The sequence below is a fragment of the Pleurodeles waltl genome, chromosome 9, assembly GCF_031143425.1.
Source record: "Pleurodeles waltl isolate 20211129_DDA chromosome 9, aPleWal1.hap1.20221129, whole genome shotgun sequence".
Lineage (NCBI taxonomy): Eukaryota > Metazoa > Chordata > Amphibia > Caudata > Salamandridae > Pleurodeles > Pleurodeles waltl.
The window spans coordinates 579215313-579234136 of NC_090448.1; the positions used below are offsets into that span (position 1 = coordinate 579215313).

The 18824-nt window shown below is 42.2% G+C and overlaps 1 protein-coding gene across 4 annotated transcripts in view; it reads right to left on the minus strand.

The window, feature by feature from the left end:
* CCDC9 (coiled-coil domain containing 9) overlaps positions 1–18824 on the minus strand; it is a 364568-nt gene that overhangs the window by 314285 nt on the left and 31459 nt on the right. For all 4 annotated transcript variants that reach the window (XM_069207573.1, XM_069207570.1, XM_069207571.1 and 1 more), the window contains exons 2-3: positions 3216–3242; positions 2481–2585 (exon numbers count right to left, since the gene is read on the minus strand). In XM_069207573.1, coding sequence (XP_069063674.1) covers positions 2481–2585; positions 3216–3218 — 108 coding nt within the window. In that variant the 5' untranslated portion in view covers positions 3219–3242. The remainder of the gene's footprint in view (positions 1–2480; positions 2586–3215; positions 3243–18824) is intronic.

Below are 18824 nucleotides of genomic sequence, written 5' to 3' on the forward strand. Positions count from 1 at the left end.
TGCAAATTATACATTCATAAAGGGCCACCAATCGATCTGTCTAGTAAATATTAATGGGGCAGGCTACAATTTTCAACTTCCTTTGAATGGCTGCAGATGCTGGCCTATACGGGATCCTTGCATTTCGGTTCCCAAAATGGTCTGGACACCACAATGTCAACACACACACACTGGTCAGCAATATCAGATGACAAACCTGAAGGAAACATTTGGCGCCACATACTCATGCCTGTCATTCTGATCCTTCGGACTTTGTGCATTACAAACACAATCTATCCCACTGCTCTGCAATACCAGAACTGGAAAATCTGACTGCCACCCCCATTTCCTCAGTCAATTACCATAACGCTTTGTAAAGCGCAAAAACACGTGCAAGCATCTGCATCTACAAGGACATATATCCTACAACAGCACATACCATGATACTTTCCATCACAAGATAAAAAAACTTGCAAGTGGCCTGTTTCCCAAAAGAATGCTACATCCTTTCTTATGCTTACCTAATGGTGCCATACATAGTGTTGCGTAGCCATTTCAAGTATAGCTCCATGCACGTTAGTTTAACATACTAGGCCGCGGTGCACTCTGACCTAGATATATTTTATTCAGCTTCGCATTGTTATTTTACAATAACCAGTTTTTACGGTCTTGTTTTAATTTCTTCTATCGCACTGTTTAGCTTAGCTCAGCACTGTGTTCTTAAATAATGCATTCTTGATCGTCCTGTGCTTCAGTCAAGGCTACAGTCTGGGACATTGCCGGTAAACGTGGTAGAGGTTTAGTCTCCAGCATTCGTAGAAAATACACATTGACGTTAGTTTCTTTCAACGACTTTCCACGTCAATGCGCAGAGCCGCTAAGAACACTGAGATTGGTGCGCCAGAGCTAAGGACCTGAAAGAGGGAATACCTGTCCCTAGAAATCAGTTTGCAAGCGGGGAGGATGGGTGGGGGTAAGGAATCTGCAACTAGAATATGTCTCTACCAAATATTTTGTTACCGAAGGTAAGTAACTTGTACATCCGATAGAGACTTCTAGTTGCAGATTCCTTACCTTAGAATAGATACCCAAGCAATGCCATCCTCGGTGGTGGGCTGCGAACCAAGATCATACTAGGAAGTCCTGCAGGACCGAACGACCAAAATAGCCAACCCTGATGAACCTGACTGTCCAGGCAGTAGTGCTTAGCAAACGTGTGCAGGGACGCCCAAGTACCTGCCTAGCAGATATCCAGGACATGAACCCTGCGTGGGAACTCTTCCATTCAAAGCAATGAGTGGAAGAAAACACACACGCTTTTTGGGAGTCATAAAAGATAGTTAACTAATGCCACTTATTTTGGTTTAACATTTAAATGTCGATACTAAATTACTAACAATTTTTAAAAAGTGTGTATTGACTAAATCTGCATGAACAACAAAGACACTGTTTAGTTGTTTGAAATAGACTTGTATCAGTATTTTTTGATTCTTCATTCCAGTGCCACATTTGGGTTCTGCATGATGATGTGCCCAAGCAGGTGCCCAAAACTACCCTGTGTCTACAACCATACCTGCAGTTTGAAAGAACAGTGTCTGCAAGGTCTGTCGGTTATGGCTCCAGACCTGGAGTGGAGGTGCCTGCAGGGGGGAACTAAGGATGGGCATTTGCTGCAGGAACCTGAGAAATAATACCGGTGGACAGAAACCACTTGAGAAGAGCCCAGGCATAGGCTGTGGAGCAGCCCAGAGGCCTGGGGAGATGGCAGCACTGCTCAAGCAGTGAGAACCACTCCTCTGCATACACCATACCATGCACTGCCCGCCGCAGCTGAATAAGCTAATGCGTGGCACATCGACACATAAGGGTGTACCTGTGCAGCAGAAGCAGAGTAACAATCTTGCACTCTGTGATGCCCTGAGGTCGTCTCACATCTACAGCGATAACAGTTACTGCAAGGTACACGATCTTCTTAAAGGCCAGGCAACAGCAGGCCATTTGGAGGAACACAATCCTGATCCCTCAGAATAAACGGCAGCAGAAATTAACAATTAAGCTCTAGGGTTGCAAATGTCAGGGGTGGCGGGGTAAGCTAGAGGCCGCCATTGCTACCACTGGTTACCTCTCCCCTCCCCAATGAGTTGCACAACTGGTGAACAGAAGTGTTGTCACTTGACTTAACAACATTAGGTACGGAAAGAAATCAATAAACATTCCTTCATTCAAAACCTGACAAACAAACGTTGGAGGCGTGTCACTCCATGCAGGCATGAGGAAGCGCCCAGGATGGTGGCCCACATCAAAGGAATTCAACTTCCAATTAAAAAAAAATGTTTCACTGTGGAAGGGACTATATAAAGTATGATTCTCAAAGACACTTTTGTCACAGTTTTAAAGATGTATTACATTTCCATATGCAGAAGAGAACAGTACAGGCTCTGTAAAGTTCAACCATTTCAGTCAATGAAAAGATGTATTTCCAGAATGTCACTTGTTTTTACCTGGTACCTCTTCATCAAGGCCTCATTTTTCTTCCGTAGTGCTTCGATCCTCTTATCCAGTTCAGCATCTTTCTCCTCTTTGGACTTCAGGTCAACTGCAGAAGACTTTTATAAAAAAATAATAATAATACAAATCCCAAACATAAAGCTCTCGAAAGAGAAATTTGCAATTTAGGCACATGAGCATTTCACTGGTCCATTAAAGAAATGGAACGTGGCATCAAATATGTAGAACAGTAAACATTTTGGAGAACATTCAATAATTTCTGTTTCCGAAGCATGTGATTAATATTCTTGGACTCTAAACATAAAGATTATGCCCTCTGAACTACTGAAAAAAAGACAGTGATTTTAAAGGTGGAACTCCTAAATCACTCTCCCTGAAACAGTTTTACAAATTTTTACACTCTCATACCAAGTTGCCAGTAACCCTTACCTAGAGGTTCTTAACCTGGGTCCGCAACAGTTTAGAAAAATAAATAATTCTAGCAGATTAACAAATTTTTATACATAAAAAAAGCAAAAGTGAACATTTTAAAACACTCTGTAAGTGTGAAGGAGTTTGATGTTGGAAGCCAAAAACTAAGTTGGTATGATCAGATTTATTTAAGGGAGTAGCACAAGTACAGCAAACAGAATCTACAAGACACTGAAAACAGGAACTATGGTATGCTGGAGTCCATCATTTCTACAATCCTCCAAATAGTTACGTTTTATATAACAAGTATGACTTACCATATTTTCTTTTAAATTTCTTATCTCCTGTAAAAACAATATTAAAAAGTTTTAATGTCCACATGCTATACATTGCAATTCTATTAAAGAATGGAAAATAAACAGGTGGATGTAAATGCAAAGTTGCATACATGTTCCTAGATGTCTTTGCATTATTAAACCTATTACAAAAATGTCAAATAACTTACTATTGAAGTTTAAGGTACTGAAGTCACTGATCATAACAATCAACAAGCATTTGCAATGCAACGGGTCTCGCATTTCTCAGAGTTAGAGCTTTTAGCAGTTGTAAACTCCCAACCAGATTTTTCTTGCCACATTAAATGGAAAACAAAAAGCGCAATCGTGCTGCTGCAGTTCACTCGTAGTGAAACCTATCGGCAAAAGTGCAATTAACTATGTAACAGAGTTGATGTCATGCAAAGCGATCGACTTCTGCCAAGCGAGATCGCACTGCGAAAAAAGATAAAAAGAAGTCCACAAGCAGATGGAAAACAGCAAGCCTCGTATGTTTTCAGTACTTTTCGCTGCGCATGAGGAGGGCTAACCACGGGAAAAGGCATGACGTATGCATGCCTTCCACTAATGAAAGCAAGCAAATTTTAAAAGGCAAGCCCACAAACCAATGAAAGACACTGACGCGACATGGACGGGGCTCCGAGCCCTTTTCTAACTACTACAGCGTCTCGCAAGTGATACGCATGAGCAAGCGCATGTGACGCAGGTCGACCCTAAAAAGGTGTAACTGATGCCTTTAACGGTCACCACCATTACTGACTTTTCTCTTTCAGAATGATATCTGACAGTGAACTAATTTCAATGTGCAGATTTTTGTGAAAAGTTTCACACCGCTCAGTGCTGATGTTTAAACAGTCCCTATCATTCTATTCTAAGTCACGGTACTGCTTCCACTTCGCAGGTGGAATTGAAGTACATTCAAGCTTGGGCCTTCCCGCTTAATACAGTTGATAGAGCTTAAAATGTAGTGCTGTCCCTCGTGTCGCTAAAATCATCAAGACGTGACAGTTTGAGTTTATGAAAGTAAAAGAGTGAAAAACTAACGTAGAAAGCTACACTGACACGTAGTTTATATGTGCCATTGTGTATATTTCTGACTTCTACTTTAGTGCATTTTGAATTAAATCATGTTAGAAGGATAACGTTTCTGTTAAAATCTAATTTAGACTTTAGACTAAGAGTATACAGAAACAATATTGAATTTTTTTAAATAAATGATTAATGGGTTTTACAATATGTGTAAGTGAGAAAAATACACTTCTCTGTTGTACTTAAGGAATGCAGTAAAAAAAGCTTTACAATTTATATGAAATATATTACTCATATTAATGAAATACTGTTCATGTTGAATTTTTAAGTTTGCGTAGAACGTGTTTTACTAAAATGTATTAGATGAATTTATTATTGTGATTTTGTGTTAGCATAAGTGAGGCCTGCAAAGCTTGCATTTTCTAGTCATGTTAAAGTGTTGAATTATTCTTTTGAAGTGAAGTCTTCTTTCAGATTTTGTTCCCATGAGAAGCAAATATCTTTTGTAATGGATCTTCTTGTTTCAACCCAGAAAGATGTATTCTTTTGTCCTTGAAAGCTGTACATTGCAGGAACATGGACTGAGTTTGCTTGCACACTGGTTTCAACCCTGTTTGTATTCACACAGGAGAGAAACCGGACTGTTTCAATCAGGAGTCATACGATTATTTCCCAATGGATCATGCTTATATGACATGAAATGAACTGATACCTTTGATGAATCAGAATGTTTTGTGAAGTTTAAAATACTGCTGGACATTTAAACTTTTCGCAGCCATAGTTAGTCTTGAGTAGTCTGCAGCAATTTCCTGAGAAGACCTGTGCAGACTCAGATGCTTGCAGATGGCTTGTTGAACCTGATGGGTTGCTGATAAGGATTCCCTCAATGTTGAACCCTTGGAGAGGTATCCTCCTCGCTGCCATTTGTCCTTACCTTTAAAATGCCCTTTTTAGATTAAACGATAATTTACATTTTCCTTTCAGAAGACTCGTGACTGGGCTTCTGAGATGCTGACGCTTTCCTTTTTTTAACCTATCTTTTGCCAAACTTAGTTAGTGACCTGCAGTACGAGATTACCTTTTTCCAAATTATTTTTGTAATTTTTTTACGTTTGCCCACATGTGTTTTTTATCCCCCACATCTATTTCCCTGATTTGGTTAGTTGTAGGGTTGGCCTGTGCCCAGCCAAAGACTATTGACTCTGCTAAATTTTATTGATTAATGATTGTAAATTCTGAGCAAAGCGTTTTATCAGTGTCTCAGATATTCTTATTGATGCTATGTCTTATTTTTCTTGAATGCCTAGTCTTAGTGATGCTAGTTCACCGCAATCTATTCTGACGCCTTGGACAACCCTTGGTGATTATTTATCTTTATAACTTGGTTTTGTGCATTGTCTTCATGACTTTGAGCTTGTTTTTGTAATAAATCTTTTAACTTTATTCCTGATTGGAGTTTTCCTTCTGTGACCACATTGGTCATGGTGTTTAAATTGTTTGGGGCAATGAAAACATTTGTTGATGGGTCTACCACGCTGCTAACTGGGTCAAAAGGTCTGTCGACCTTGGTGAGCATTGGATTCCTGCAAACAGTGAAAAATGCTACATCACAAACCATGGTCTGAACAAACAAAGGAGGAGGTGGGAATTGAGGTGGGCAACCACTTCAGAAGCACTTGCTCCCATCAGCTCAGATCCACCTCCCACTCCAACAGTAAAGATGGCATTCAATGACCATGACTAGACAGATCCAGACAGGACCCAGCTGGATTCAGAATACTTTCACTCCATTTACTTTTCTACGTTTTCCATCATGAAACACCTAACATACCTGTTTTACCACTCACATGATAGGCACATGATTTAGTTTATCAAAGCTGGGATATACAGTTTATCCCAAATCTTAAGAAAGTATGTCATTGCGCTGTTCACACTTGTTTTCTATTGGAAATTGCTGGTTTGAAATGGATGCCATTAGGAGTGACTGTCCAGAACGTGGTAATTACTGGATGATCTCATGTCCTTTTGAAACCAGTCCATACGTTATCAGTTTTTAATCAATGAAGGATCCAAGCTAGAATGACAGAGTGCCTAAGGATTGAAACAGCCATTCACCCACGGGCTCTATTGGAAAAGCAGGATGCAGCAAACCATATCCAGACAGTGGAAGGGAATTTCTGCTCCGGCACCACACTGACCGGCCACCTACGTAAGTTACAGGGGCAGAGTACTACACTTAAGTGAATATTACAGTCAATGATTAACGCAAGGAAAGAAAAGTTCCCATCATATACCATACCAATACGTTAGGTTTGTAGTTCTGTATCCCAAGTACCATATTACTAGGTAACATTATGGTATATGTTCCTTCCAGGGAGCATCTATTAAAAATGCATCAGCTTGAGGTGGTGTGACAGCGGCCGAAGACAGAGAACACTTGATTCTGAGCTCTGCACACAGTCCTGTGCCATCCGCATATTGGCGCCCGAGGGTAGAGACACTGGCGCAACTAATCCAGTCTTCCCCAAACTGTAAACATTGTGGGACTACCTTGTTGCTGGGGCCCTGGTACCAGGTTGCGGTGACATCGCAATTCTGGGTGACAATCACAGTGGACAACCTGCTGGCCTCTTCCAACAGCGACTGACGACGTCTGATGGTCCGATTTATTGGGAGCGCCCAGACCATTGGCTGGAGGTGCCCTCAGCCCTGTCATCGCAAAAAGCAACTTTAGAGTGGAGAGCGGCCCAGATGAGGGAACGTGGCCTGTGCCCTTCCCACTGCCCAAGCGATTGTGTGGTTGCGAATTGTCAGAAATACTGACGGATGAGACAAGCTGTCCTGGGAAGCAGTAGTGCCTCTAATCTGAGCTGGGGATGTCACCAACAGTAAGTGATCCCCCCCACAACAAGGGACTGTGTGAGACTGTGCTCCCCGATGGCCATTTCCAGGGAAGACATGATGAACGTGCAACACTGAGAGGGGGTACCCGGGACCCCTTGCCTGGTGGTGGTTCTGATACCACAGGCTGGTTCCTATAGGAGCAGTAGGCCGCTACATCGCTGTGATCAGTGGCGGGCAGGATCTGGAGGTTTGGGTCCTATCTGCAGATGTGTTGTGCCTCAGTGGACTCGTTTTATAATCCGCACCCCATATATGCATTTGATGTGCTGTGCACATTGCAGCACAGCCCCTGACGGCAGCTACTTCATTCCCATGCCCTGCAGATGGGGGTGCGCTCCTGGTGCTCAGGCAATGCAGTGGGGACGCTGCGGTGATTTCCAAGGAAACAATCACACCCTTGGAGAGTTCTTTCTCCAGAGGCCTGATACAACTGGGACTCTACTTGCCCTTCTGGAAATATGGTTCAGGGGCCTCTCAACCTCTTCATCTGGAGGGAGAAGTGGGGTGCGGTCTCCCCGTTCTTGCTGGACACACACCAAATCTATCTGGTGGCACCATATTCCCCGGTCTCCTTTTCCCCATTTTGTGACCTCTTCATTTCCACTGTGACAACCTTACACCGATTTTGGGCAAAGGCAAGATTTCTAACCAACCCGGACAGGGCAACATAGATAATTTCACTGGGCCCACTTCCAATTTCGACAACCAGAAGTCCAGTGATGTGGGAACACCTGGAGTTAGTGCCCTGCCAGACTCCACAGCCTCCATACTGCAAGCCATTCAGGAGTCAAGAACTTCTGTTGTTGGTAAAATTGATGAGATAAGTCTTGAACTATCACTGCTCCGTCTGTGTCTCTGGAATACGGTTGAATACGGAGGCAGAGGTTGACAATCTGACACAGAAGACTGTGCTTGTACACTTCAGACAGAATATAAGCTCTCCAAAGTAGGATTTGTCATCTGGAGTTGAGGGCTGAAAATGCGAGGGAAGAGGAGCCCACCCAACACACTGAGTGGCTGAGGTCATGTCTCGTGGCAGAGGAATTGTCGTTCTGTATCATAGTGGATAAAGCACATAGGTCTATGGCAATATGCCGCCTGCAGGAACAAACACTCCCATCCCCTCGTGATCAATAATTGCCAGGCTCCTGAACTTTGTGGCCAGAGATGTTATACTACGTCAAGCCAGTAAACTAGGTAAACTCCATTGTGGGCCAGCCCATGTCATGCTCTTCCCCAGCTATACCCTTAAAGTACAACATAGCCACAAGTTTCTGACTATGAAGGAAAAGCTCAGGGCCAAGAAAATACAGTACATACTACAGTTCCCTGCATACCTTAAACTTATCTATAAAGATACATCTCTGTTCTTCCAAGAAACCTGAGAGAGCCTCGGGTCACTGACCAGAGGGAAAGAGAGCAATGCTTTCTGGCAACTTCTGCACCACATCTGGAGAAACAGAAGGAAAGACAAGTCAGAGGACGCAATTCCTCAAAGCCCTAGACACCCGAGCCCTGTATCTTTGGGGTAGAGGTAGGGCTGCGGTAGAGGAGGCTGAGTGGCTGAGGCCTGCTAGACCTTCCTCGCACTGTTATACTTATCTGATATGTCTCACAAATCACCACCTCTATGGGCTGTCCTCGCCTCCTCCACAGTTGACACCATCCATTTAGTTCTGTTTGGGTCTCTTGTGTTGGATTTTGCAGTTAGGGCGACAGATGCTTCATAGGAAGAAGCATACAGTTGGGGAGGGATTGTAGTTCAGTTACTGCACATTATGGACTTTGGTATGTAATATTTTACTGTTGGCTCCTCTTTATCAAGTTGCAGGGCCATGAGGTTAAATCCTCCTCACAAAGTACAGTTTGACCTACACCCACTTCAGATGACCCCCAGACCTAGCCTTTGGACCCCTTAAGGGCTATAGTATAATATCCTGGAGCGTCAATGGTGTTACAGATATTCAGAAGGGGAGTGTTTATGTTGTATGTTAAAAGATTCCAACCCGCTGTCTTTATGTTTCAGGAGACCAGCTTCCTGGGGACAAAATGCTCCTGTCTGGGCAGGCATGGTTACTTCAGTGTACCACTCTCATACACTGTGGGCTCCAGAGGGTTGGCTATCCTCTTAAGGGAAACCTTTCCACCCGTTATACATAATGTATCAACTGGTCCCTAGGATCACTATCTAATGGTCACAGGAATCTACAAGAGTCATATTTGGAAGCTTATCAGTATGTAGCTCGCCCCTCAGTTGCTAGACCCCACATTGAAGACGGTCACCCAGCTTATACCTAACTCCACCCCAGGCCTGACTGTCATTGGTGGAGATTTCAATGTTATAATGAGCACTCAATTTGACACAGACTCCCAGAGTATTTTGATTTTTATGAGGCACAAGTCTCCTCTCTGGCCACACTTTGGGATGCTTTCAGAACAGTCGGGGCAGGGAGTGCTTGGAGGGGACACTGCCTTATATATGAGGCAAAACTAGAGAACAAGTGGCAGGTTCTTACGACTTGAACAAGACGTAACTCACCTTGAGCATGTAGATACTGCTAACACCAACGATCTGGCCCAAACAGCTTTCAAGCAAAAGCTCCTAGACACCTAGGCTGGTTTCACTCCCAGGGAGTGTTTACAAGATGGGTGACAAGGCAGGAAAATGTATTTACTTGCTTGCACATGTCAATAGTGTCAGTAGGTTTGCACACCATTACTGGTGAAACGGTTTGAAAAGCACTACCCATAGAAACCGAATGTACCTCTTACTACAGTATTCTATATGCTCATTGGCAACAGATAACCCCATTATATGTAGCCTTCCAGTACAAGCCCTCCTAAAGTAGAAAAGAGCTGATTTAGACCACTGTCTCTCCACAACTGAGATATTACAAGCTATAATATTGATGCCCTCTAATAAACCCCCTGGCCTCGATGACTTTCATTTGGAATTTTTCAAGAGATGCACCTCACTACTTGCACCTCTCCTACAGACGTTGATTGTTCGTTGCCCTATGATTTACGAGGAAAACCATATGAGTCATCCTTAAAACAGAGAGATTGACTGTGGACTGTGCATCCTACCACCCTATAGCAGTAATAAATATCTAATCTAAAATCCTTTCCAAGATTATGGCCACTCACCTGGCTAAAGTGGAGCGCGGACCAAAATGGTTTTATGCGCAACAGTAGCACCAATGACTGTCTACACCATTTACATCTGGCCCTGTCCTGTGCGGATGAATTACTGAAGGATAGCACCCAACTCCTTGTGGATATACATTGAGATTTAGACACCATACACTGGCTTTTTCTAATGGGTGTCCCTTTGTAAGATACAATTTAGCCCTCAGTTCCTCTGCTAGGTCGAAACCCTTTACACTGGTTTGTGGGCCTAGGTTAAAGTCAATGGTATACTGCCCCCCTCTTCCCTATAGACAGAGGGACTAGTCAGAGCTGCCCATTTTCTCTTTTGCTTTTTGCCCTCGTGAAGGAACCCCTTATGGAACTGATAAAAGTGGATGCACAATGGCATAGCTTGGAGTGGAAGGGGAGACAGGAAGTTAGAATCTCTCTTCACGCAGGGGACATATTACTCTATCTCCAACATCCCCACACCACTATTCTCTGCCTGATGGAACTTCTGCGGGACACATCCTGAACGAGGTCTAAACCACTACTTGCCTGAACCACTATGCTAAACAACTAAAAAGTCTCTACAACAAAGTACTGAACAAAATCGGTCTAAACAACGATTTTGCATGAATAACGATTGCCTTAACAACAAATTTTGAGGTAAGTATTGTTTTTTGTTTTTAAATGTTTTATTAGTTGTTTAAAATATATATATATTATATATATATATTGTTTAGAATTTTATATATATATATATATATATATATATATATATATAAATAATATATATAAATATATATAAGTTGTTTAGAATGTATATATACATATTTGTATATAAAAATTCTAAACAACTAATAAACCATTAAAAAAAAAAATACTTACCTTAAAATTTGTTGTTCAGGCAATCGTTATTCAGGAAAAATCGTTGTTTAGACAGTAGTTGTTCAGTACTTCGGTGTAGAGACTTTTTAGTTGTTTCGCAGTAGTGGTCTAGGCTATCGTTGTTTAGGACCTAGTTGTTCAGTTACATATCCACTTCTGCACATCTATGGGGATGCCTCAAAACTTAGGGAGAAATGGAGGAAAACTACTATGGTCCAGATATGAGGAGATGCGAGGATGAGGTCAAGGGAGACCAGACTACTGGTGTCTTGAGACATTTTCTGTTCCCTTGACATGACAACTGCCCTTTCCCAACAGCGTTACTGCGAATTAAACAGAATACCACTGCATCAAAAGTGAAGTATGATCTCAGGGAATGGGTGTCCCTGCCACTCACTATGGTCGGCCCCGGTGCACTATTTAAAATGGACTCCCTTCTAGGTTTTTCATATGTCCTTCACTACTATCCATTCACACTGTTCCCTACGTTTTTTTTTTAAAGACTTGCAGACTCAAATCATTAATCCTTAACGGTATTGTTGCTTTCTTACATGCGTTGCACTGTGACCTAAAAGTTTCAGTTAGAAATGGAGCAAGTTGTGAATGTGCAGAGTCTTTTGAATTGTCCTGGTGACTTTGGCACAGTTATTTCTATTGTACATTAATGGGCTAGAAGCACCATTTATTGGAAAGCACAGGGATATGGCCATTGTTAAGAATAAAGTGGAGTCTGTTTTATTATACGCCAACATAGTTGTGCTATCTAGAACCTTGAACTGGCTCAAACTTTGCTGGATGCCTTTGATGACTTTATGGCCCAGTTAAATTTGGAAACCAATCTAACTTAAACTTTTGTAACAGCCTGCAGCACTAGAAATCGTAATTTCCGCTGCCTGGCTATCCACGGTAAAGCAATCTCAAGAACTTATGACTTCTCTTGGTCAGGAGTAACTTTCAAGTCGCAGGGCCCATGGGCTCTGTGCCTGGCCAAGAGAATGCAGTGATTTTCTAACACCGTTAGGTTTTTGTTTAATTTGGCGTCTACCACAGGAAGGAAACCTATTACCACAGCCCTAGAAGTGTACAACATCAAATGTTTACTAGTATTAACCCATGGACCTAGAGTTTGGGGTTGTAAGAAGACAGGGCGCTACAGGCTGAGGAAAACAGAGTTTTTGGTCTTTTAGTCCTTCAGTCAGCGGTCTCATCTAGGCTATTCTACTCTTGGGTTCTGGGCCATATGGTCTAAAACATGGGACAATATCTTTTTGACTGGATTCAGGCTGGGGATTATAGGAGCCATTTATATTTTCACTTGGGCTAGTATGACCCCTTCAGCTATTTTCATATGTTCTTATGATGACCTCTCTGCACAGAGTTATTACAATTCAATTCATTTTTTTGTGTTATGGAACTCAACAGAAATACCCACAAAGAATCCAACAATTCATCCTTGTCTTTAATTCAACATTAAAAGCATTCACAAAATATGTATCAAAACCATAATAAAATAAATTATTTCATCCATTTAAAACTGACATACAAAATCCATAGGCATGGCCATCAAACGGCCTAAATCTGTATAAGTGACAAATCTATTACAATACTTGGAATTGCATAATAGCATTTAAAATTCTCTGCAATTCAAGTGCAGTACAAAGGACAACTACACATGTATATACAAAATGTAAAACATTTTCAAAAAATACAAAATGTCAACATTTTTGTGCCAAAAATTTCAGTTGGGGAGCTGAGGGGCATATAAACATTGACCAGCCTCAGCTATCAAATTTATATTATGCTTCAAAAAGAATGGTCTCAAAAAGTGACGACATGCTAAAAGAAGAGACGGACGTACAAAAAAAAAAATCACATAGTTTAAGTCTTGAACATGGTTCAGGCAAAGATCACAAAACCTCTCATCTCTCGGAATGTTTTCCCATTTTCCTGTGATAACTCACAACAGAAACAAATGTTACCTTAATAGCAAGATAATTCTCTATACACCACGTAAAAGATTCCAAAGGAGATACAGTTGTTTTTTTTTTTTTTTTTAACAGATGCTACTATTATAATTTCATTCCCTGCCTGCTTTGAACAAAGCAAAATATCTCTTTTCCTACTCACTATGTACAACGATTTTTTAATCACATTTTTAAAGAGAGGTTTTGCAAATAGAACATCCCCACTCTGACAGAACATTTCTAGAGCTTTTATATAATTAGAATAACGTGCACTTCCTTCCTTTCAGGCTATGTAAAATGTTGTGCTTAATGTAGCTGGCACAGAACCCATTTCACTACCTAGTAAACCTTTCCACTCCCTCAGACTGATGCCATAGCAAGCCCATTGGTGGAAGGTAACACAAGTTCTAGCCAAAGAGCAGATGGAGAAGTCAAGAATTTCAAATTTGACTACATCCTCGCCCCTCAATTTTCTCAAAAAAAGTACCAGTGCGGCTCGTCCATCACTTCACAGGTGTAACTCCGTGAGGGTGGTATTTGTGTCTTATAAACAGAGGATATGTGCGAAAAGCTTTTTGTCCACAGCACTTATACAGTCTGTGAATAGCAAAGGCCCGGGGCAGCGACTTACTTTTGCACTGATATATGTGATCTTTGCTTCGGAAGAATCCACCGATAAAAGATTAGAACTGCACCACTTTCAACATCGCATTCCCAACGATCCAGTTAAAATTTTTACTAATTTTACACCCCCTTGTTCTAAAAAGCATAACTTTACTCTTAGAAATGTTTATTTTTAAAAAGTGTTCTTCTGTATTCTTCACCAGCTCAGACGCCTATGTACGCTTATTGGCGTTAAATACAATAAAATAACATTGTCTGCATAAAGAAGACAACCAACATTCACTAAGTCAAATTTAGGCAGATCCCCCTTTATCTGACCAACTCTACGAGGCAACTCTTGAGATTGTAAAGCAGAAAGAAAAAAGAAAAAAAGAAGCGCAAGCTGGCACCCCAGCTTTAAGCCATTATACATCATCACTCTACTAGACAGACCTTGGTTCCCCTCCCATCAAGACCAAAGTCTATGTAGAGGAGTGCAAGGCAATTATTAGCCTCAAAAGATGAGCACAAATCCCTAATGCAGTTTTCTTCACAGTGTCCCTTGGTCAACCCCATTGAACGCTGTGGGGAAAATAAATAAAGGCAGTGTAAATAGGCATACCAAGGGATACTTTTTAATTAAGGTTTGTAAGGCCGTTATATTATCAAGGGTACCACGGTTCTTACAAAACCGAGCCTCCTCAGCAAGCATGAGGTTATTACCGAATGCCCAGTCCTGAAGATGAAGTAATATACTTTTGGCAAATAATTTGCCTATTGCGTCCAGCAAGGGAGCTTGTCTAAAACTGGTAGGAGAGGCCTTCAGACCTTTTCTATTGAAGGGTACCATGACACTTTCCTTCCAGGAAAAAGGAATATTACCAGACAGACGGCAACACTGGAACAGTGGACATAAAAAAGCAGCCCATTTGGAAATCTACTGTTTAATAAGTGCTATCAGGAGTTCATCATGGCCCACAGTACCCGAAGTTCTTGCACCTTTAATGAATCCCTCAATCTCCTTACAGGTTGGTGGGTCATATAATTCCAACAAATGTACTTCAACACAAACACAAACTCGCCACTGCTACTTTAACTACAGGCATATAATTGTGAGATATACTGCGTCCACTCATCGTCCTATATTGGAATAGCCTCAGCTGGAACTCTAGAATCGCAGTACTAGCCTGTTAAAACCCCGTATTTACAAGAATTAAAATTAAGTAGCATCTTCCCTAAAATTACATTTTAATTTAATATCCCCCTGCCTCATAATCAAATAAAATTTAAATTGCTTTCTAACAGGGGAGTTTATTTCACAATTCACCTTTTTTTATGGCCCAAGAGATCTTAATAGGTGATTTGGCTCTTTTGCCTCCATCTTTGCTCCCAAAAGTTTGGGCAAATGTCAGTTGCTTCTTGGAAAAGAAGACAGGGTCAGGATGGCCCAGACTTGCTATTTCAATACTATGGCCCAAATTCTTTGTTTTCATGTGATCATAAAGCGCACCCTTTAAATATATTATAAACTATGTTATCTTTCCCAGAGTTCCAGGAATTGAGGGCCTTAAGCTCTAAATCAATGGACATTGAAAGGATACCATGGTCACTTAAGTCAGTGCCCAAAATCTCTAAGGGTGTACAAACTCTGAACACTTGATGGGGCACTACCATATAATCAATTAAAGATTGCCTACAATGGGAATGAAAAGTATAAGAGCAGGAGAGTATTCAGGAAATCTGCCATTTAAGAGAATAAATTCATCCAATCTCAGGCTTTATAAAAAACATAAGCCCCGCCTAGCTGTTCTAGCTTTTTCAGGTAAAACAGTCTCAGCTCATCCATTTCAGTATGACCAAACAACATGCAACCAGAATTTGATACTTTAACATTAAAGTCCCCTACAATAATAACCAAAGGAAATTTGGAAATTCCTGCAGAAGGCTAATGCTACGAACAAATGAAAACATGGAATTGACCAGGCTATCCTGAGACTTACCCGGGGACAATATATACATGTTACAAGCAAAATAAGATGACAACCCTCCATTTTCGTTAAGCAATGGTAAATCTAGGCACAGGCAAAGATTTGAGGGATGAACAAATACCTTTGGATTTCAATTGATATCATTGCTAAGTAAAATAGTGTTTCCTCTACTAACATGGCTTTTTCCGGAAGGTTTTGCTACACAAGAGAAAACAAAATAATTCTCATACTTACAATCAGAACAAACCCAGGTTTCCTGCAATGGATCATTACTCAACATTTCATTATTTGTTGGCCGATCAAGAGATATGGACTTGTCCGGAACACCTGCAAACCTTATTTGTTTGACCTGCATTTCATGATTTGTTTCTTTTTCCCCCTGAAGCATTTTACCCTGTAACACCCCAAGATAGTCCTCACCCTCTGGGGGCTCCCGTAAAAAGGGCACCTTAGGAAGATCAACAAAAGATCAAACAAGAGGGGGAGGAGCACCACCAGAAGACTTTACCCCTTTATTAAAAATCAGAAAAACGTTTAAGGGATTCTCCGTTGATTTTGCCTCTTGCTCATCATGACAGCACCCCTGAAATAAATATTTTAATGAATACAAATGATCTCCCTCCTGTTTGTCTCTAGTTTCTCCATTTTTTACCCCAGAGGGAGAAACCCCAAGACCGCAAGGCTTACCCACCTGAATGCCAATTTCTTTTAATCTGCCATTTACCACCAGGTTAGCTTGGGTGACCTGCAATTTCACCACTTTTACCTCTTGCCCCTTTGTTTGACATAGATCAGAGAAGGTAAGGTGCTGGACCCCCAAAAGAACTGGAGACAATACATCTAATACATGATCAGAGTTAGAGACCTATCTTTCCAATAAAGATAAAATAGAAGATAAAACGTTCTCAATAGAGAACAATTTCAGATGAGGCATTTCCCTCACCTTTCTATCCCCTTTCCTGATTAACATACTGCACAAAACCTTGTACCCCCGAGGATATACATGATTCACAATTCATTGAATTCCACGAGGAGACCCTTAAAAAAGGGAGTACCTCTATACTAAGCAGGCAAAGAAGGGTGGCTGGGCAAGCACTGTGAGACCTGGTTCAAGTTAGCCTCTCCCCCCGAAACAGCAGACAATTTCAAACATGCCTCCCTGAGCTGATTCTGGTCACTAAAAATACTTATGTCCGACACTGTAAAGTCCGCCAACACACCTGGCACGCTACCCCCCCCCCCCCCCCCCCCCGGCTCATCACCATACAGCTAGGAAAAATTCTCCATATTACATGTGTTTTTTTTTTTTAAGACTGGAGACACATCTTGACCACGATGAGAGGTCAAAAGATCTACTGGAACAGGTTTAAGACCAAGCCCCTGTGCATTAGGTGAGCCACTTGCAAAGTTCAATCACAATATGTCTGTTTGGAACCAAAACCAATATCTCAGCGTCCACAGGACCCATCTCTAGGTCACTACAAGGGCTACTTGCCCTAGATACAACCCCTACTTCTGTTACACAGGAAGATCTACAAAGCGGACTTAAATTTGAAGAATGGAGCGAACTTTGGCCAATTTGGCTTCATGACATGAAAAAGCCCATGTGACGATGAAGAGGGAAGGGGCACGTCAGCTACTTGATCGTTACCAATGGCCATCTCCGTAAGAAAGAAGGTAAGTTGAGGAGTAAGAGTACTACGCAAATAGAGTAAGAGTAATACTAATGCAATTATCACTGAGTGTCAGAGCATCTTCAATGATGGCTCTAGTACCAGCACCATTCAGTGACAGTTGTAAAAAAAAAAAAAAAAAAAAATGCAACTGCTGCAACCTGGCTGCCAACTTCACCAACTTTACTCACCTGCTTCGGGCACCAAAATTGTTACCAGATTACAAACCGCAAGCCACACCTGAGCTACCAGCTGACACCCCACCCATAGCAAACTCTGCCTCAACCTCTTCTGAACCCCCAGCCCCCACTCCCTGTGCACTCGTACTTTGCTGCCAAACAGCACTCACCCAGCTCAACAGCAACACCCGAACCCCCCTGCAGCACGATGGGGAGGGCACCACTGCAAAGGTCGAAACCAAGGAGTGCCAGAGGAGGCAAAGAGGAAGGACACAAGGAGAGAGTCCAGAATACTCCAAAAGGCCGTGGAACGCACACCCCCACCAACTCCATGGGTCTCTGTAGGCTTCTCTGCAAGTAAAGTTACTTGAGTAAATACTGGATGATGTCACTTGAGTGACCAGTAATCAGGAATCCGGATCCACATGGCCACGTCGCCATGAGACCAGATGGTCTGCCAAAACTAAATCTGCTCCTGCAGGTTGGGCCTACTAATTTTACCACCTGTTGATGTGAGCAGCAATAAGCCAGTCAAAGTAAATCAGGTCACTCTACTGAGGTTACTCCGCAGAATTCGAAAATTGAATGTTTTGCCTTGGTTTGGAGGTTGGTGAAGTCAGGGAGCTGCTGCAAAGCCCAGCAGCTGTGTTTGCTAGAGAGAGGAGGCAATAGCTATACTGATGGTGGGCCGCCACCGACCCCAGCAAGCCACACCGGCCTAAAGCAGCCCGCTTTCTCTTGGGAGGTGGAGCCCACCAGCGCCTAGCACTTGTTGGAAACAGTGCTCTCATTGTCCACAACCCACCTCTCTGGCCCTGGCTCCTTTTAGCCTGCTCGCTACATCCTCCAAATCCAGTGGTGTGGTGTGGTAGTCATGGAGGGGATCGGATGTGGGCCGGCAAACAAATGGAACAGGCGAGCAAGAGACGTGAAATATGCGCAGGCCAGGCTGTAGCAGGTCACAAACAAGAGACAAATGGCAGGTAGTGGGAAACTGGTTGGGGAAAAAAAAAAAAAAGAGGCAACCACAGTCCTACAAACCGGCTCACCTCTTAAACTGCACCCAGACCGAGTTGCAAGCTGAAACACAGGCAGATATTGCAGGGCCAGAATCTGGACCACGCCGTTGGAGGTCCGATATCGACTCCTAGTCCGGAGGCCAGCTTCCACACTGCAGCACTCCTGCCAGGCTCAACACTCATGGCACACCACAGCAGTGTATTGAAGCTGC